Below are 13,557 nucleotides of genomic sequence, written 5' to 3'. Positions count from 1 at the left end.
GGGATCATGACCTGAGCCAAAGTCAGATGCTTAACTGACTGAACCACCCAGGCGCCTTTAATATTTTGTTGTCTTTTCCGACTTTTCTCTCAGCATATATAAACACAGAGATTGACCTCACTTTGTTTTAAAAATAATCTGTCATGCTATTCTGTTTTGTAACCAGCTTTTTTCTTTTAAGAAGATATTACAGACATCCTCGGATAGCAGCGTGAAGACGTTATTTGGTCACTATTGTTCTCTTACCAACCCCTACTTCTCTTAATTTCTATTTTTTATGATAGGAATTTTATTATAGCTCAGGGTGTAATCACCACAACACCTTTTGCGAGTGCATATGCATCACTTTTGCTTTTCAGTTAAGAAAAATCATCGAATTGTAGTTACTCTTGCCAGAAGATAAAGAATGAGGCAATTACATTTTCCCTGAGACTGACGAAATTTGTCCTGTAAATTAACCATTTAAGAAATTCATTCCATCAGTTATACGTCAATTAAAAAAATAATAATAAAAGAAATTTATTCCAAACAAGGTGCCCCCAAGAAGCTAGCTCATGACATTGACAGTCTGAACAGTTACCACTTCTGGCTCACTGAAATTTAGGGTGTTACTCAGAAGACGTGGGAATAGTATATGGCATCGCCAGGCAGTCAGATTTCAACATGACAAATCAGAAAGAAAAGCATTTTTGTATTGCATGTGTAGGTAAGCAATTCTGCCATTCTTGCAACCTCCAGAAATGCAGAAATTAGCTTATCTCCTGCTTGATTACTGTCTAGACAGCCAAAGTAAACTTTATAACATTAATGGTGACAGATTCTCTTCTAAGTGTTCTACATATTTACTCATTAGAGAGGAAGTGATGTGGCCAACTAGAGCCATTATTTGTTTGACACAACTTTTCACTTAAACCTGATATCATTCTGAATCCGATTGTATGAATTATTCCCAAGCATTAGAGCCATTCAAGACCCAGAACTCAGCAGTGTTGACCTTAATTGACCCAACTAGGATGTTTCTGTCAGTAGGAGGGGTGGGCTATCAGTCTTAATGGTTTAGGACATGGAAATGGTTTAGAATGGTTTAGAAAATGAAAATTGCTTAATTAGGATTCTAGGTCTTGAAACCAAGGGGCTTGGATACAAAAACTTTCATGAAGAAAGTAATCAGGAGAGTTCAGACAGAGGGAAAAGTCTGTGTGAAGAGAATAGATAAAAGTAATATCTGAGCAGGGCACCTGGGTGGCTCAGTCAGTTGAGCATCCGACTTCAACTCAGGTCATGATCTCACGGTCTGTGAGTTCGAGCCCTGCATCGGGCTCTGTGCTGACAGCTCAGAGCCTGGAGCCTGCTTCGGATCCTGTGTCTCCCTGTCTCTCTCTCAAAAATACATAAACATTAAAAAAAATAATAAATAAAAAACCTTTAAAAAATAAATAAACCTTTGGTGAGCAAAGGTGTCTTACCAAGCTTTATAAAAAAGCAGTTTTAAAATCTTCATGCCTAACTATAAATATTAAGATTTGCATTTCTAGAGGGGCGCCTGGGTGGCGCAGTCGGTTAAGCGTCCGACTTCAGCTCAGGTCACGATCTCGCGGTCCGTGAGTTCGAGCCCCGCATCAGGCTCTGGGCTGATGGCTCGGAGCCTGGAGCCTGCTTCGGATTCTGTGTCTCCCTCTCTCTCTGCCCCTCCCCCGTTCATGCTATGTCTCTCTCTGTCCCAAAAATAAATAAAAAACGTTGGGAAAAAAAAAAAAAAAAAGATTTGCATTTCTAGAAACTTGGAATCAGAATTGGAAGGGACCTTATAGAGTTATGTTTCACAACTTCCTTCATTTTATAGTCGAGAAAAATTAATTGTCCTACCCCAGATCTCACAATGACATTACTAGGAGACCTTGAAGTAGGGTCTAGATCCTTTGGCTCCTAATGCTCTGCCCTATTTCATTACGGTCTTCTCATTGTTGGGCTTCTAAGAGTGGCTATCATTGAAGCTCTTTTAGTCTGTCATGTTTTTGTAGTTGATAGTGTTTGCTTGCCCCCCTGGGCCTGAGGAATGAAAGTCCTTAATCTTTCTCATGGTGCCCTTATTAAGAGTGCCAAGAAGTGGAGGGCTTGGGTTCTTAGTCTCAGGAGATCTGGCATTTGGGCTTCTGGATTCTCTGACTGCCATTATCCTTGCTACCATTGTGGGTTGCTGGAACAAATCATTCCACAAGAATCTGAGGGAGAAAAGTATCATGAAGCAGGTACTTTCTTATATTGAAGTACAAAAGGTGTCTAAACAGGTGCCTATGTAGTAAGCCATGTATTGAAAAAAGATCAGATCAATAAATGGTCTCATTAAATATGTGTAGCTGGTAGTCCTGTGGTCTTCCTAGAAATACCACAATTTTAAAGGAGGATGATACTTAAACATATCTCTCTTTGGTATAATTTAAAATGTTAGGGGCTCCTGGGTGGCTCATTGGTTAAGCGTCCAACTCTTGATTTCGGCTCAGGTCATGATCTCATGGTCATGAGATTGAGCTCCACATCAGGCTCAGTGCTGGGCATGGAGCCTGCTTGAGATTCTCTCTCTCTCCGTCTCCTTCTGCTCCTCCCCTGCTTACACACATGCTCATGTGTGTGCTCTCCCTCTCAAAAAAAAAAAAAAAAAAAAAAGGTAATAAAAATAAAGGTTAAGTAAACATTTCAGGCAATAGAAAGAGATTTATATGTGCATTGAGTAAGTCACCCTTGCCTGGGACACTTCAGCTCCCCTAGGCTATTGCTGGTTTTCATAATCTCTTACCTTCCTTGATTTGTTAACCCAAGGAAGTCCAAAGCTTTTTCCTCAATGATCATCATTGGCTATGCAGGTGTATTCTGCTCAAGTAACTATAGCTATTTGGAACTATGGGTCCTTTATAAATTTTGAACTTATGAGTACAGGTCTGTCTATATTTGTTAATTACATTAAAAAGAAAAAGAGACAATAAAATGTCTGTTGCCTCTGCCTGGTCTGAAATCTCAGGGAAGTAAAGGCACAGTCTAGTTATCCAGAGCCAGATCCATTGTTAAAAGTTCATGCCATCATTTTGACATTTAGTGTTGTGGACTTTCTCTTTATAAATCCCTCTTCACTTTACCAGTGCTGGTCTCAGAGCTCAAACTGTTTCAAAACCATAACATTTCTTAGTGAGTGATTGATCTGTATTACGTGTCCGGCCATCAGGGGGATCTTGGGATGTTGCTTGTATAAACTGTAATCCAATCTGATGCTGTGCATTTAGTTACAGTCTTTCATAGACCTGTTGGTGATACTCTATCCTCCTGGATTTGGGAATAGAGCTTATCTGATACCTTCAGGGGAAAAAAATCCATTCATTTTCTTTCTTCCCCACTTAAATAACTCAACACATCTGGTAACACTGTAGGATCATTGTCCTTCCAGTTCCTCTGCAGCTCATATTGCTACAATATTTCTTAAGTATTTGGTTACCTAAAGGGCAATGTGATTAAAAAAAAAAAAAAAAGACTTTGTATAGGTCTTACAAATTAACCCATCTGCAGAGCTAGAAAAAAAATGGCTTTAATCAGCAAAATTTCCATATCAACAGCCTTGTCTGTGTTACACAGGATGAACGTAAATATAAATTTGGAGATGAATGCTCATGTGTTAAAATTTTAAAGCAAGTCTTTCCACAAATTAATGTAATTTGTGTCTAAGAAAATGTTTATTAAATCTAACGTACCTGAGATTAAAGTATCTTGTTGTTTGGGTCTGTATCCTTTGGCTTAATAATGTCTTCAATTACAAGAATGATAAAAGCTGAAACAAAATCCTTTAATTCAATCAGAACTGAACTAAATTTTAGGAAGCAAAGAGTGGGAATCAGATACGGTACTGCATGATATAGGAAGCTAAATATACACGATATTAAGACTTCGCAAGAAGCGGTTGGGGCTGCTTTGAGGAATTCTTGTTTGGAACGGCTGCATTGAAATACCACTATTTTATCCTCTTGAATTAAGATGGTTTATGCAAACAAGTCTAAATTGTACAGTAGTTCCAAAGAGACTGTTTTCTGCTTGTTTTACATTCTGGAACAAGTTCAAAGCTTTTGATTTTGCTTGATTTTTTTTTTTTTTAACAGCCTGAGTCTTGAAAGTAATACAGGTTTGATGAATATGATTTCAATATTGCAGTCCTATAAAAATTTTCAGTATTTATGGTACATTTGACCCAGGGGCCCTCCACCAAATATATCCACAGTGCATTTTAAGTATAACAGAATGAACACATTTGAAAGGTTAACCATTCTTTTGCTTTTGCTTTTCTTTCTGTATTAAGTATGAAAATTAGCATTGTAATGGCTCCCAGAATGGAGATATTGAAAAAGTATCCACCTGACAGAAATAAACATACAGAAAATAAATTGAGTTAAGATTTCATTAGGTATCTGAAATTTAAGCTTCTGTTCAAAATGGCTATTACTGGATTTTCATGTATATTAGTTCAATGCTGTGCTTGTAAGTTTTTTTTTTGTTTTTTTTTTGCTTGAATTATGCCTGAAAAAAATTGGATTACAGCTCTAATATCCAGGTGGGCAATGCCATTTGCCAGGATCTTTGTATATAACCCCATAAGCACAAATACTGCCTTGCTGCTAAGCCTTCTGAGGCTTTCTGAGGTAAAAATGGGCATAAAAATGTTTAATTGTTTCTTTTAATTTTTTTTTCTTGTTTTTTTAGGTTGTGGAACTTTTAGCAAGTGCTCTTATGGACTTGGTGCAGGGAGTATACCATGAAAATTCTACTTCAGCAAAGGTAGGGTTGGGTACTCATTATAAAATGTTAGGTTAAAAACCCTCGTGGCAAAACTAGAATTGACGAGCGAAAATGTCATTTTTGTTTTGTGTTTAAATTGTACATGACATTTTTTTTTAGATTAGTGTTTTGGCTACAAATCCATGGCCATACGCTTAGTACATAGCAGATTTAGCCAATTAAAACAACCTCTTATCCTCTGGCTGGATTCACAGTCTGTTCAGTCTGCAGCAGCCCAGTAGACACCAGGATGCTCTGTGTCTACTGGCTGGCAGGTAGCACTGTCACAGGGCAGGCAGACTGGAGAAACAGCTTGTGCTGAGGTGGCTGGGCGCAGCCTTTCCCCAGAGGAAGGGGTCTTCCATGTCCCAGAAGAGTGGACATGATCTGAAGAGGATGACTTTTGAGGGCATGAGGAAAGAATGTCTTTTATGTCCAACATCCAGAATTTACTGCGTTTGTAAATTCTCTGTGATAAGAAGTAGGATGGTTGTGCAGTTGGATCATTCTGATTAATTATATAGATCTAGAATTAAGGTTTTTTGACTCATTTAACAGGACATCTTATGGGTTAGGTTTTATTTCTTTAAAATGCAGTTATTTCATTTCAGTAGGATATTGAATGTGAAGCAGTTGCCTCATTGACCACCGCCATCATTTAACATGGTATATGCTATTATACGGGATTCCTAGCTTAGGGTTTCATTATTCTAACTTCTTTAGCTTCTGTATTAGCAAGATTTCACTCACTGCAAATTAGAGAAAATATGCGCATATGCACATTTTAGGCTTTTTGACATTTCCATTTGAAAAAAGAAAGACTGATTTTACTGGAAAATGAAACATAGGGCATGAGCAACTTGCATAGGAAATTTAAAAGTATAACCCAGGGACTCTGGATGGCTCAGAGAATAGTTAGTAAAATATGAAGAATTATACCTTGGACGTCTGCTAACATTTGGTTCAAGGAACCACAGTTCCCTGGAGGCATATCTAACTTCACCTAAGTTGCCTAGTGGTATGTGGGGACCTGGCAGGATATACGACCACAGTGGGACCCCCTTTGCTGCATTTTTCAAAAATATACCATACTTCACTACCATGGCTGAGGATTAATAGCACATTGTAGAATGGAAGATTCCTGGTCTAGTTCCACTCATAAGTTGCCTCATATATAGTATAATGAAGATGATAGTAGCTAAACGTGTAACACTGTGGTAAGTAACTCACCTATGTTTCTTCATTTAATCTTCACAGAAAGCCTGCTAGCAGATACTACTGCTATCCCCATTTGACATATGGGAAAACCGAGGTTTAGAAAAGATTTAAATAATTTGCCCACAGTCCTACAACTTGCTAGTTGAGATTTGAACACCAGAGCTCAGGTTCTTAACCGTGTGTTTTCTACCTCTATACCTCAATGAAACCCAATTTGCTCGCCTCCCTCTGCCATACCTGAGATCCCACCATATATGGTGATGACAGTGACCTCTTCTGGCAGTTGAGGCATCGTTTTCCCCTGGGATAGTTCTAATGTGTTCAACGTAGTTCCATGTAAGATATTAATATCTTACAGTTAAATACCTTAATTTTTAAGCGAAAGTGTTACTGTTTTAGGGTTCTTGATTTATTCACTCTTAACTGTTTGTCCACTATAATTAGCCTAGTTTGTTAATAATTTTGTGAACATTTATTAAATACTTTCTGTATATCAGGCAGACCTAACAGCAACGACAACAGTAAATGGTTAGATAGCACTTTACAGTTTGCTTATACTTTCTTTCTCTACAGTCACCCATAAAAAGGGGGACATTTGTTGGTACACCCATTTTATACATTAAAAGCCTGAGATTCAGGGATGACAAAAGGCAGGAAAGCCTATTATCTGGAAACTCTTTGTTGATGTATGTTTCACAGTGGCATGATCTGAACCCAGGTTTTTTGAGTCCAAGTCCCACATAATCTGTTTCTTCCTGGGAAAGAGAAAAGAGGAAGCAACGAAAGTCTTTGAAGGACTGTTGATCATACGTGCACTGCCAATTAGCAAGCACTAATTGCTGACTTTCATTGGCTAGTTTTACTTCAGAGAATCTGTAGCAATGCTTTGTCCATCTGCCCTGTTTCCCTACCGTCTCCCCAAACACAGCCCTTTAAAGCACTAGCGACCTTCTTTAAGCAATTACATTTCTGAATATAGCCAAACCATTTAAAGAGCTGTTTTGGTTGGTTTTGTTTTCTTTTGTTTTGTTTTTATAACGGAAGGAAAATGCATAGTTGGACTGAAGCTGTGGGAGTGCTTCTGGATGCCTCCATTTGTGTCCCAGGTCCAATTTAGGTTAACCACATTTCCGTTCCTAACCAGAAAAATCCTGGCCTTTCTCCCCCCTCCTCTAAGTGTGCTTGCCATTGCAATGGCAGTTCAGAATTTGGGTTTTCGAACTTGGCCCAGAAATGCCTTCAGAGGCAGAGAGAGCACTGCCCCACATGGAGTGCCTTCAAGGTTTTCATGTTCTGGCACGATTGGGAAGCAGCCACAAGTGGAGGTCATGTGGGAAGTGAGTGGCACAACCTCCGTAGCCTTGGGCCAATTCAGTACACAAAAGAATTGCTTTGTGATTTAAAATCAGCTGCAAACCATTTATTCTCTCTAGGGAGAAGAGAATACAATGCAGTCTGTTTTCTATATGGCTACTTAATGCAGTGATGGAGAACCTGGGTAGTACGAAAATAGCTTTCTGTGGAGCAGTGCCTATGTGACCAGGGTAGATGCACTAAAAGCAAATGGAGGAGAATTACAATTGAATATGTCCAAAATCACCTTCTCCAGAAGAAGTTTGTAGAGTAATTACCTAATCCTCCTTTAAACTATGAAAATTTATGTGACTTAACGTTAGTAATACTTGACAGATCATATGTAAATTGTGATCATGTAAACATTCAAAGTAATTTTGGAAATTCATCCTTTGATCTAGCCATTGAAAAACAGTATTTTTATTTTTGTGTTTGTTAGTGAATGAACCATTTTTTCCTTATAATAAAAATTAGCCATTGTGCTTTCTTTAGTGTTTATAGCATTTCCTCTCTGTCTACCTGGTTTGGTGTTGTTGTTAGCTAATTGGAAAAAAAAAAGTATATGAAGTAGAAAAATTGCATTTTATGTTTTTTTAAGTTTGTTTCTTTATGTTGAGAGAGAGTACAAGTGGGGTGGGGGAGGAGCACACAGTAGTGGGGTGGGAAGACAGAGAATCCCAAGCTGGCTCTGTGCTGTCAGCACAGAGCCCGAATCAGGGCTCTATCCCACAAACCATGAGACCATGATCTGAGCCAAAATCAAGTTTCAGATGTTTAACCAACTGAGCCACCCAGGCACCCCCCCAAAATTGCATTTTAAATGCAGCTGTTGTTTACCATTCTAAGAGTTCCCAAGTCCTGCCTTGTACATTGTGTTCATGTTACTCACTGTACACACTAAATATTTTGCATTTTAGCAAAATTGGCTTTGAATCCAGACCTTTATATCTAAAATCTTTATAGCATAATTATCTTATAACTTGTTTCTAATTAGAAAAGTTACTACGTATTTGGTAATAAAAATTGAAAGCACAGAAAAAGGTCAAGAGGAAAAAAGAAATTATTTTACATAAACCATCCCCAGAAATGAATGATGATTACACCTTAATGTATTTTCTTCTAGATTTCATTCTATATTTCTCCCATTTTATAGTTATTATTCTATGTCGTTTTTTGTTCCGATTGATTCCCTAGGATTTGTTATTAAAAGTCTTCAAATGGGGCGCTTGGGTGGCTCAGTCAGTTGAGTGTCCAACTTCAGCTCAGGTCATGATCTCACGGTTCGTGGGTTCGAGCCCCGCATCGGGCTCTGTGCTAACAGCTCAGAGCCTGGAGCCTGCTTCAGATGGTGTCTCCCTGTCTCTCTGTTCCTCCCCTGCTCTCACTCTGTCTCTCTCTCTCTCACTCTCTCAAAAATAAATAAAGATTTAAAAAAATTAAAAAAAAAAAGTCTTCAAATGTTAGGGGCACCTGGGTGGCTCAGCCGGTTGAGTGTCCAACTTTAGCTCAGGTCATGATCTCACCGTTTGTGGGTTCGGGCCCCACATTGGGCTCTGTGCTGTCATCTCAGAGCCTGGAACCTGCTTCAGATTCTGTGTCTCCTCCTCTCTCTACCCCTACCCCACTCATGATCTGTCTCTCAAAAATAAATTAACGTTAAAAGTAAATTTTTTTTAAAGTCTTCAAATTTTAATTTTACTGACTATTTAATGTTTCTCCATACTACTATAATTTACTGAACCATTCCACAATTTTTAGATACTTACCGTTTCCTTTTTTTTTTTTAATGAGTTTAAACAATATTGTGATGATGAACATCTTAGTGTTTATAACAGTGCTCTATTTTATACTATTTGCTAAAAAAAAAAAAAAGAACCCTAGAAGTGAGATTTTTTTTTTTAATCAAAAAGTTAGAATATCTTTAGGGGTACCTGGATGGCTCAGTCAGTTAAGCATCCAACTCTTGATTTCGGATCAGGTCATGATCTCATAGTTCGTGGGTTCAAGCCCTACACTGGACTCAGCACTGACAGTATGGAGCCTGCTTGGGATTCTCTCTCTCTTTTTCTCTCTCTGCTGCTCGCCTGCATTTACTCCTTTTCTGTCTCTCTCTCTCTCTCTCTCTCTCTCTCTCAAACTTTAAAAAAAGTTAAAGTAAAATCTATTCTTCAAAAAAAAAAAAAAGTAAGAATATTTTCAATATGTAGAAAAAGATTGCTATCCTTAGAAAAGCCTGCTTTTAAAGTTGGCCCTTGGCTAGAATCTGGGAACTTGGATTTTAGGAGTGTCTCTACCATTATCTAACTGGTAAGTGCAACTCACTGTAGCCAAACTGTTTTTGCCAGTAATGTGGTTTATTTTGAATATCTGCTTTCCTTCTGGGAGTCTGGAATGTTGGTATATGCTAGGCAGAGAGGATGACCAACCCCTACAGAAACGCTGAGCACTGAGTCTCCAATGAACTTCCCAGGCAGACAGTATTTTGTATATGTTATCACATGTGTTCATTCTTAGAGGAATTAATCACATCTTGTTTGACTCCACTGGCAGAGGATTCTTGGAAGCTTGTGCCCAGTTTCCTGTAGACTTCATCTCATGCACCTTTTTCCCTTTGCTGGTTTTGTTTTATATCCTTTGCTGTAATAAACCATAGTTGTGACTTTGACTATATGTTGAGTCCTAGGAGTCCTCCTAACAAGGCCATCAAATCTTGGGGTGGTCTTAGAGACCCCTAAACACTGTTTTTCTGATTCCTTATTATTTCTACCCACTCGTACTCCTTCCTTGTGAACTAATCAAGGTCCTCTGCAACACTCATGTTGGTTTTAAAATGGGGAACAGCACACCTCTTTCCTGTCTTCAGAGATTCTGCTCATGTTGACTTGGCCCCGATCTCAGGAAAGCGAGAGGGTTTTAAAGAGGATCCATTTCTCTTGGAAAGGAACTGGTTTTAACAGAGTTACTAAAATTACAAAGATCCATTCTATTTTTTTCCAAGCATAGATTATACTTTCAGTATATCATTCTCTTATGAGAAGTAGATAAGACCACTTATGTCCATTTATTTATTTTTTATTTTTTATGCCTATCTTCCTTAGCCCCTTAGCATATCTTCCTTAGCCCTTAGCATCTTTCAAGTAAGATATAAGAATAATTCAATTCACCAGGAAGTTATAGATTGGTGCCTACCTGCAAAGCCCAATGCCACCTTCTAAAATACAATAAAAAGATTAGCAAGGGGAGCTTTGTCCATTGAAAAAATAACAGGGAGAAAATTTGAACAAAAAGTCACATCTGGTTGGGAAAATCAGAAAAGACTTCAAGGAGAATGTGATATTTGAGGTGAACATTTAAGGATGGGAAGGACATCTGTTGATGGAGAAGGATGCCATTTGAGGCAGAGGAAACAGCATGATCAAAAGTAGGCGTATTTAAGATCAGGCCTTCATCCACATTAGAATAAAGGAATAGTAAGAAGACTGGAAAGGTAGGTTTTGTCACATGCTTCAAGACTTATAATGCCAGAATATAGAGCTAAAACCATATTTAGTACTTGAGATAAGGGAGGGATTGAAGATTAAAAAAAAAAATTCTTTTTTAATGTTTATTTATTTTTGAGAGAGAGAGACAGAACGTGAGCATGGGAAGGGCAGAGAGAGAAGGAGACCCAGAATCCGAAGCAGGCTCCAGGCTCTGAGCTGTCAGCACAGAGCCCGCTGTGGGGCTCAAACTCACAAACCATGAGATTATGACCTGAGCTGAAGTTGGACACCTAACCGACTGAGCCACCTAGGTGCCCCAGGATTGAAGATTTTTACACAAAGGAATTACATGATCAAATTAACCTTTGGGAAACCTAATACATCAGTGGTCATTATGACGGTTTACTGGAAATTAGAGGTATATGAAAACAGAAAGCCAAAACAATAAAGGCTAGGGGTATTCTTCTTCCAATTTAACGTAGTTGGCCCCTTCTTGATATTCATATCTCTACATCAATATCATCTTTTCAAAGACAGCCCCTCACCGAATCTGAAGTAGCCACCATACTTAATTCCCTTTATCTTAATCACAGTTGTCACCCTCTCATATTTCTCTTACAGTTTCTCCTACAAGCATATAAACTCTGTGGGAGGTGGGATTTTGTTTACCATTGTATTCCTAATACCAGAACAGTGCCTAGCACAATAGCTGTAGCCCAAAAATAGTTGTTAAATTAATGATATAGCTTTATTGATGTATAGTATGCTGCAAATACTCCAACGTTTTATTTTGTTTTTTGAGAGAGAGAGAGACATAGAGCAAGCAGGGGAGGGGCAGAGAGAGAGGGAGACACAGAACCCAAAGCAGGCTCCAGGTTCTAGGCTCTGAGCTGTCAGCACAGAGCCTGATGCGGGGCTCACAGCCATGAATACAAGATCATGACCTGAGCCAAAGTTGGATGCTCAACTGACTGAGCCACCCACGCATCCCAAACTGCAAATATTTCAAGTGCACAATCTGATGTTTTGATATTTGTGTGTACCATTGAAACTATCATCACAAGATAATGAACATAGCCATTACTCCCACCAAAGAGCAGGCTTGCTTACTACTTGCTACAAAAGCAGCAATCCCCTAAACTCAGTGTTTCGTTTGTTGGTTTGATTTTAGCTGTAACACAAATCCACTGAAGGCTAGCCTCCATCTGAGCCCACATTGTTGCCCCTGCAGGACTTGGGATCAAGGGCAGCCAACACAAATATGCTCATGCACATGCTTTTTGCTGTGCCATGAATAATAAAGTCCTTTGTCTCTGATCCAGCAGTCTTGTGTCTTCTGTTAGCATCACTAAAACAGTCACAAGCTAGTTCATTAGTTTGTATGTAAGGTAAAGCAAAATCTCAGATCCAAGAGCTAGACCTCCCAACACAATGTTGAAGTAGTGAGAATGGACATTCCTGACATGCTCCCGATGCTAGCAGAAAGACATTCAGTATTTCACCATTAAGTGTGATGTTAACTGGAGGTTTTTGTTTTTGTTTTTAGAGGCTCTTGATTAGTGAAGAAGTTCCCTTGTATTCCTAATTTCCTGAGAGTTCTTATCAGGAATTAATGTTGATTTTGACATTTTTTTTCTACAGCTATTGAGGTGATCATATTTTTTTTTTCTTTTAGGTTTTCCTTTTTTTTAAGGCTATTAATATGGTAAATTAATTGATTATCTAATGTTAAACCAACCTTGCATTCGTGGAGTAAACCTCATGTGATCCTGATCCCGTCTCCTTTTTATACGTTGTTGAATTTGATGTGCTAAAGTTTGTTAATGTTTGCATCTATATTATTGCATAATAAATTGGAAAGTATTAACTCCTTTTTTATTATTTTGAAAGATTTTTTTTGGTAGAGTTGGTATTATTTCTTCCTTAAATATTTGATAGAATTCATTAGTGAAACCATGGAACCTTTCTTTGTGGGAAAGTTGAGGTTTTTTTAAACTACAAATTTAATGCTTTAAAAACTGTTGGACTATTTAGGGTTATGTGTTTCTTCGTGAGTCGCCTTTGGTAGTTACAGCCTTTAAAGAAATTGTTTACTTCATCTAAGTTGTCAGATTTATTGGCATAAAGTTCTTAATAATATCCCCATATTATCCTTTTAATACATGTAGAGTGTATATTGATGTCACCTCTCTCATTTTGACATTTGTAATTTGTGTCTTTTTTATTTCCCCAAGAAGCATAACAATATTACTGATTCCAAAGGACCAGCTTTTGGCTTCACCACTTTTCTCTCTTTTTCACCTTTCTGTATTCTTTCTTCTGGTTACTTTGGCTTTATTTCCATCATTTTTAAAGCATTTTAAGCTGAAATCATTTATAAATTGAAACCTGTTTTCTTTTCTAATATGACATTTAATGCAATGAATTCCTCTCTAAGTGCTACTTTAGCGACATCCCACAAGTTTTCATTACATTACTTTTTAAATTTTCGTTCAGTTCAAACCACTTATTAATTTCTTTGGAAAGGAATAGTAAGATTTTTTTTTTGACTCAAATTATTTAAAACCTTGTTATTTAGTTTCTGAGTGTTTTGAGATTTTTCCAGATGTCTTCCTGTCATTGATTTATAATAAATACCTTTGTGGTTAGAGAACATATTTTATATGGTTTGAGTTATTTTAAATGTATTGAG

At 37.9% G+C, this 13,557-nt stretch overlaps 1 protein-coding gene across 3 annotated transcripts in view; it reads left to right on the top strand.

The window, feature by feature from the left end:
• The window catches only part of PDSS2 (decaprenyl diphosphate synthase subunit 2), a 285,557-nt gene that overhangs the window by 175,549 nt on the left and 96,451 nt on the right, over window positions 1-13,557 (top strand). For all 3 annotated transcript variants that reach the window (XR_013555704.2, XM_060616310.3, XM_060616307.3), the window contains exon 4: window positions 4,738-4,812. Coding sequence is in view for 2 of the 3 variants with exons in the window: in XM_060616310.3 (XP_060472293.1) it covers window positions 4,738-4,812 (75 nt within the window). In the remaining variant the exon portion in view is untranslated. The remainder of the gene's footprint in view (window positions 1-4,737; window positions 4,813-13,557) is intronic.

This window comes from Panthera onca, chromosome B2 (assembly GCF_046562875.1).
Source record: "Panthera onca isolate mPanOnc1 chromosome B2, mPanOnc1 haplotype 2, whole genome shotgun sequence".
Taxonomy (NCBI): domain Eukaryota; kingdom Metazoa; phylum Chordata; class Mammalia; order Carnivora; family Felidae; genus Panthera; species Panthera onca.
Note: the sequence above shows the minus strand (reverse complement) of the source record. Positions and strands in the feature narration are given on the sequence as shown.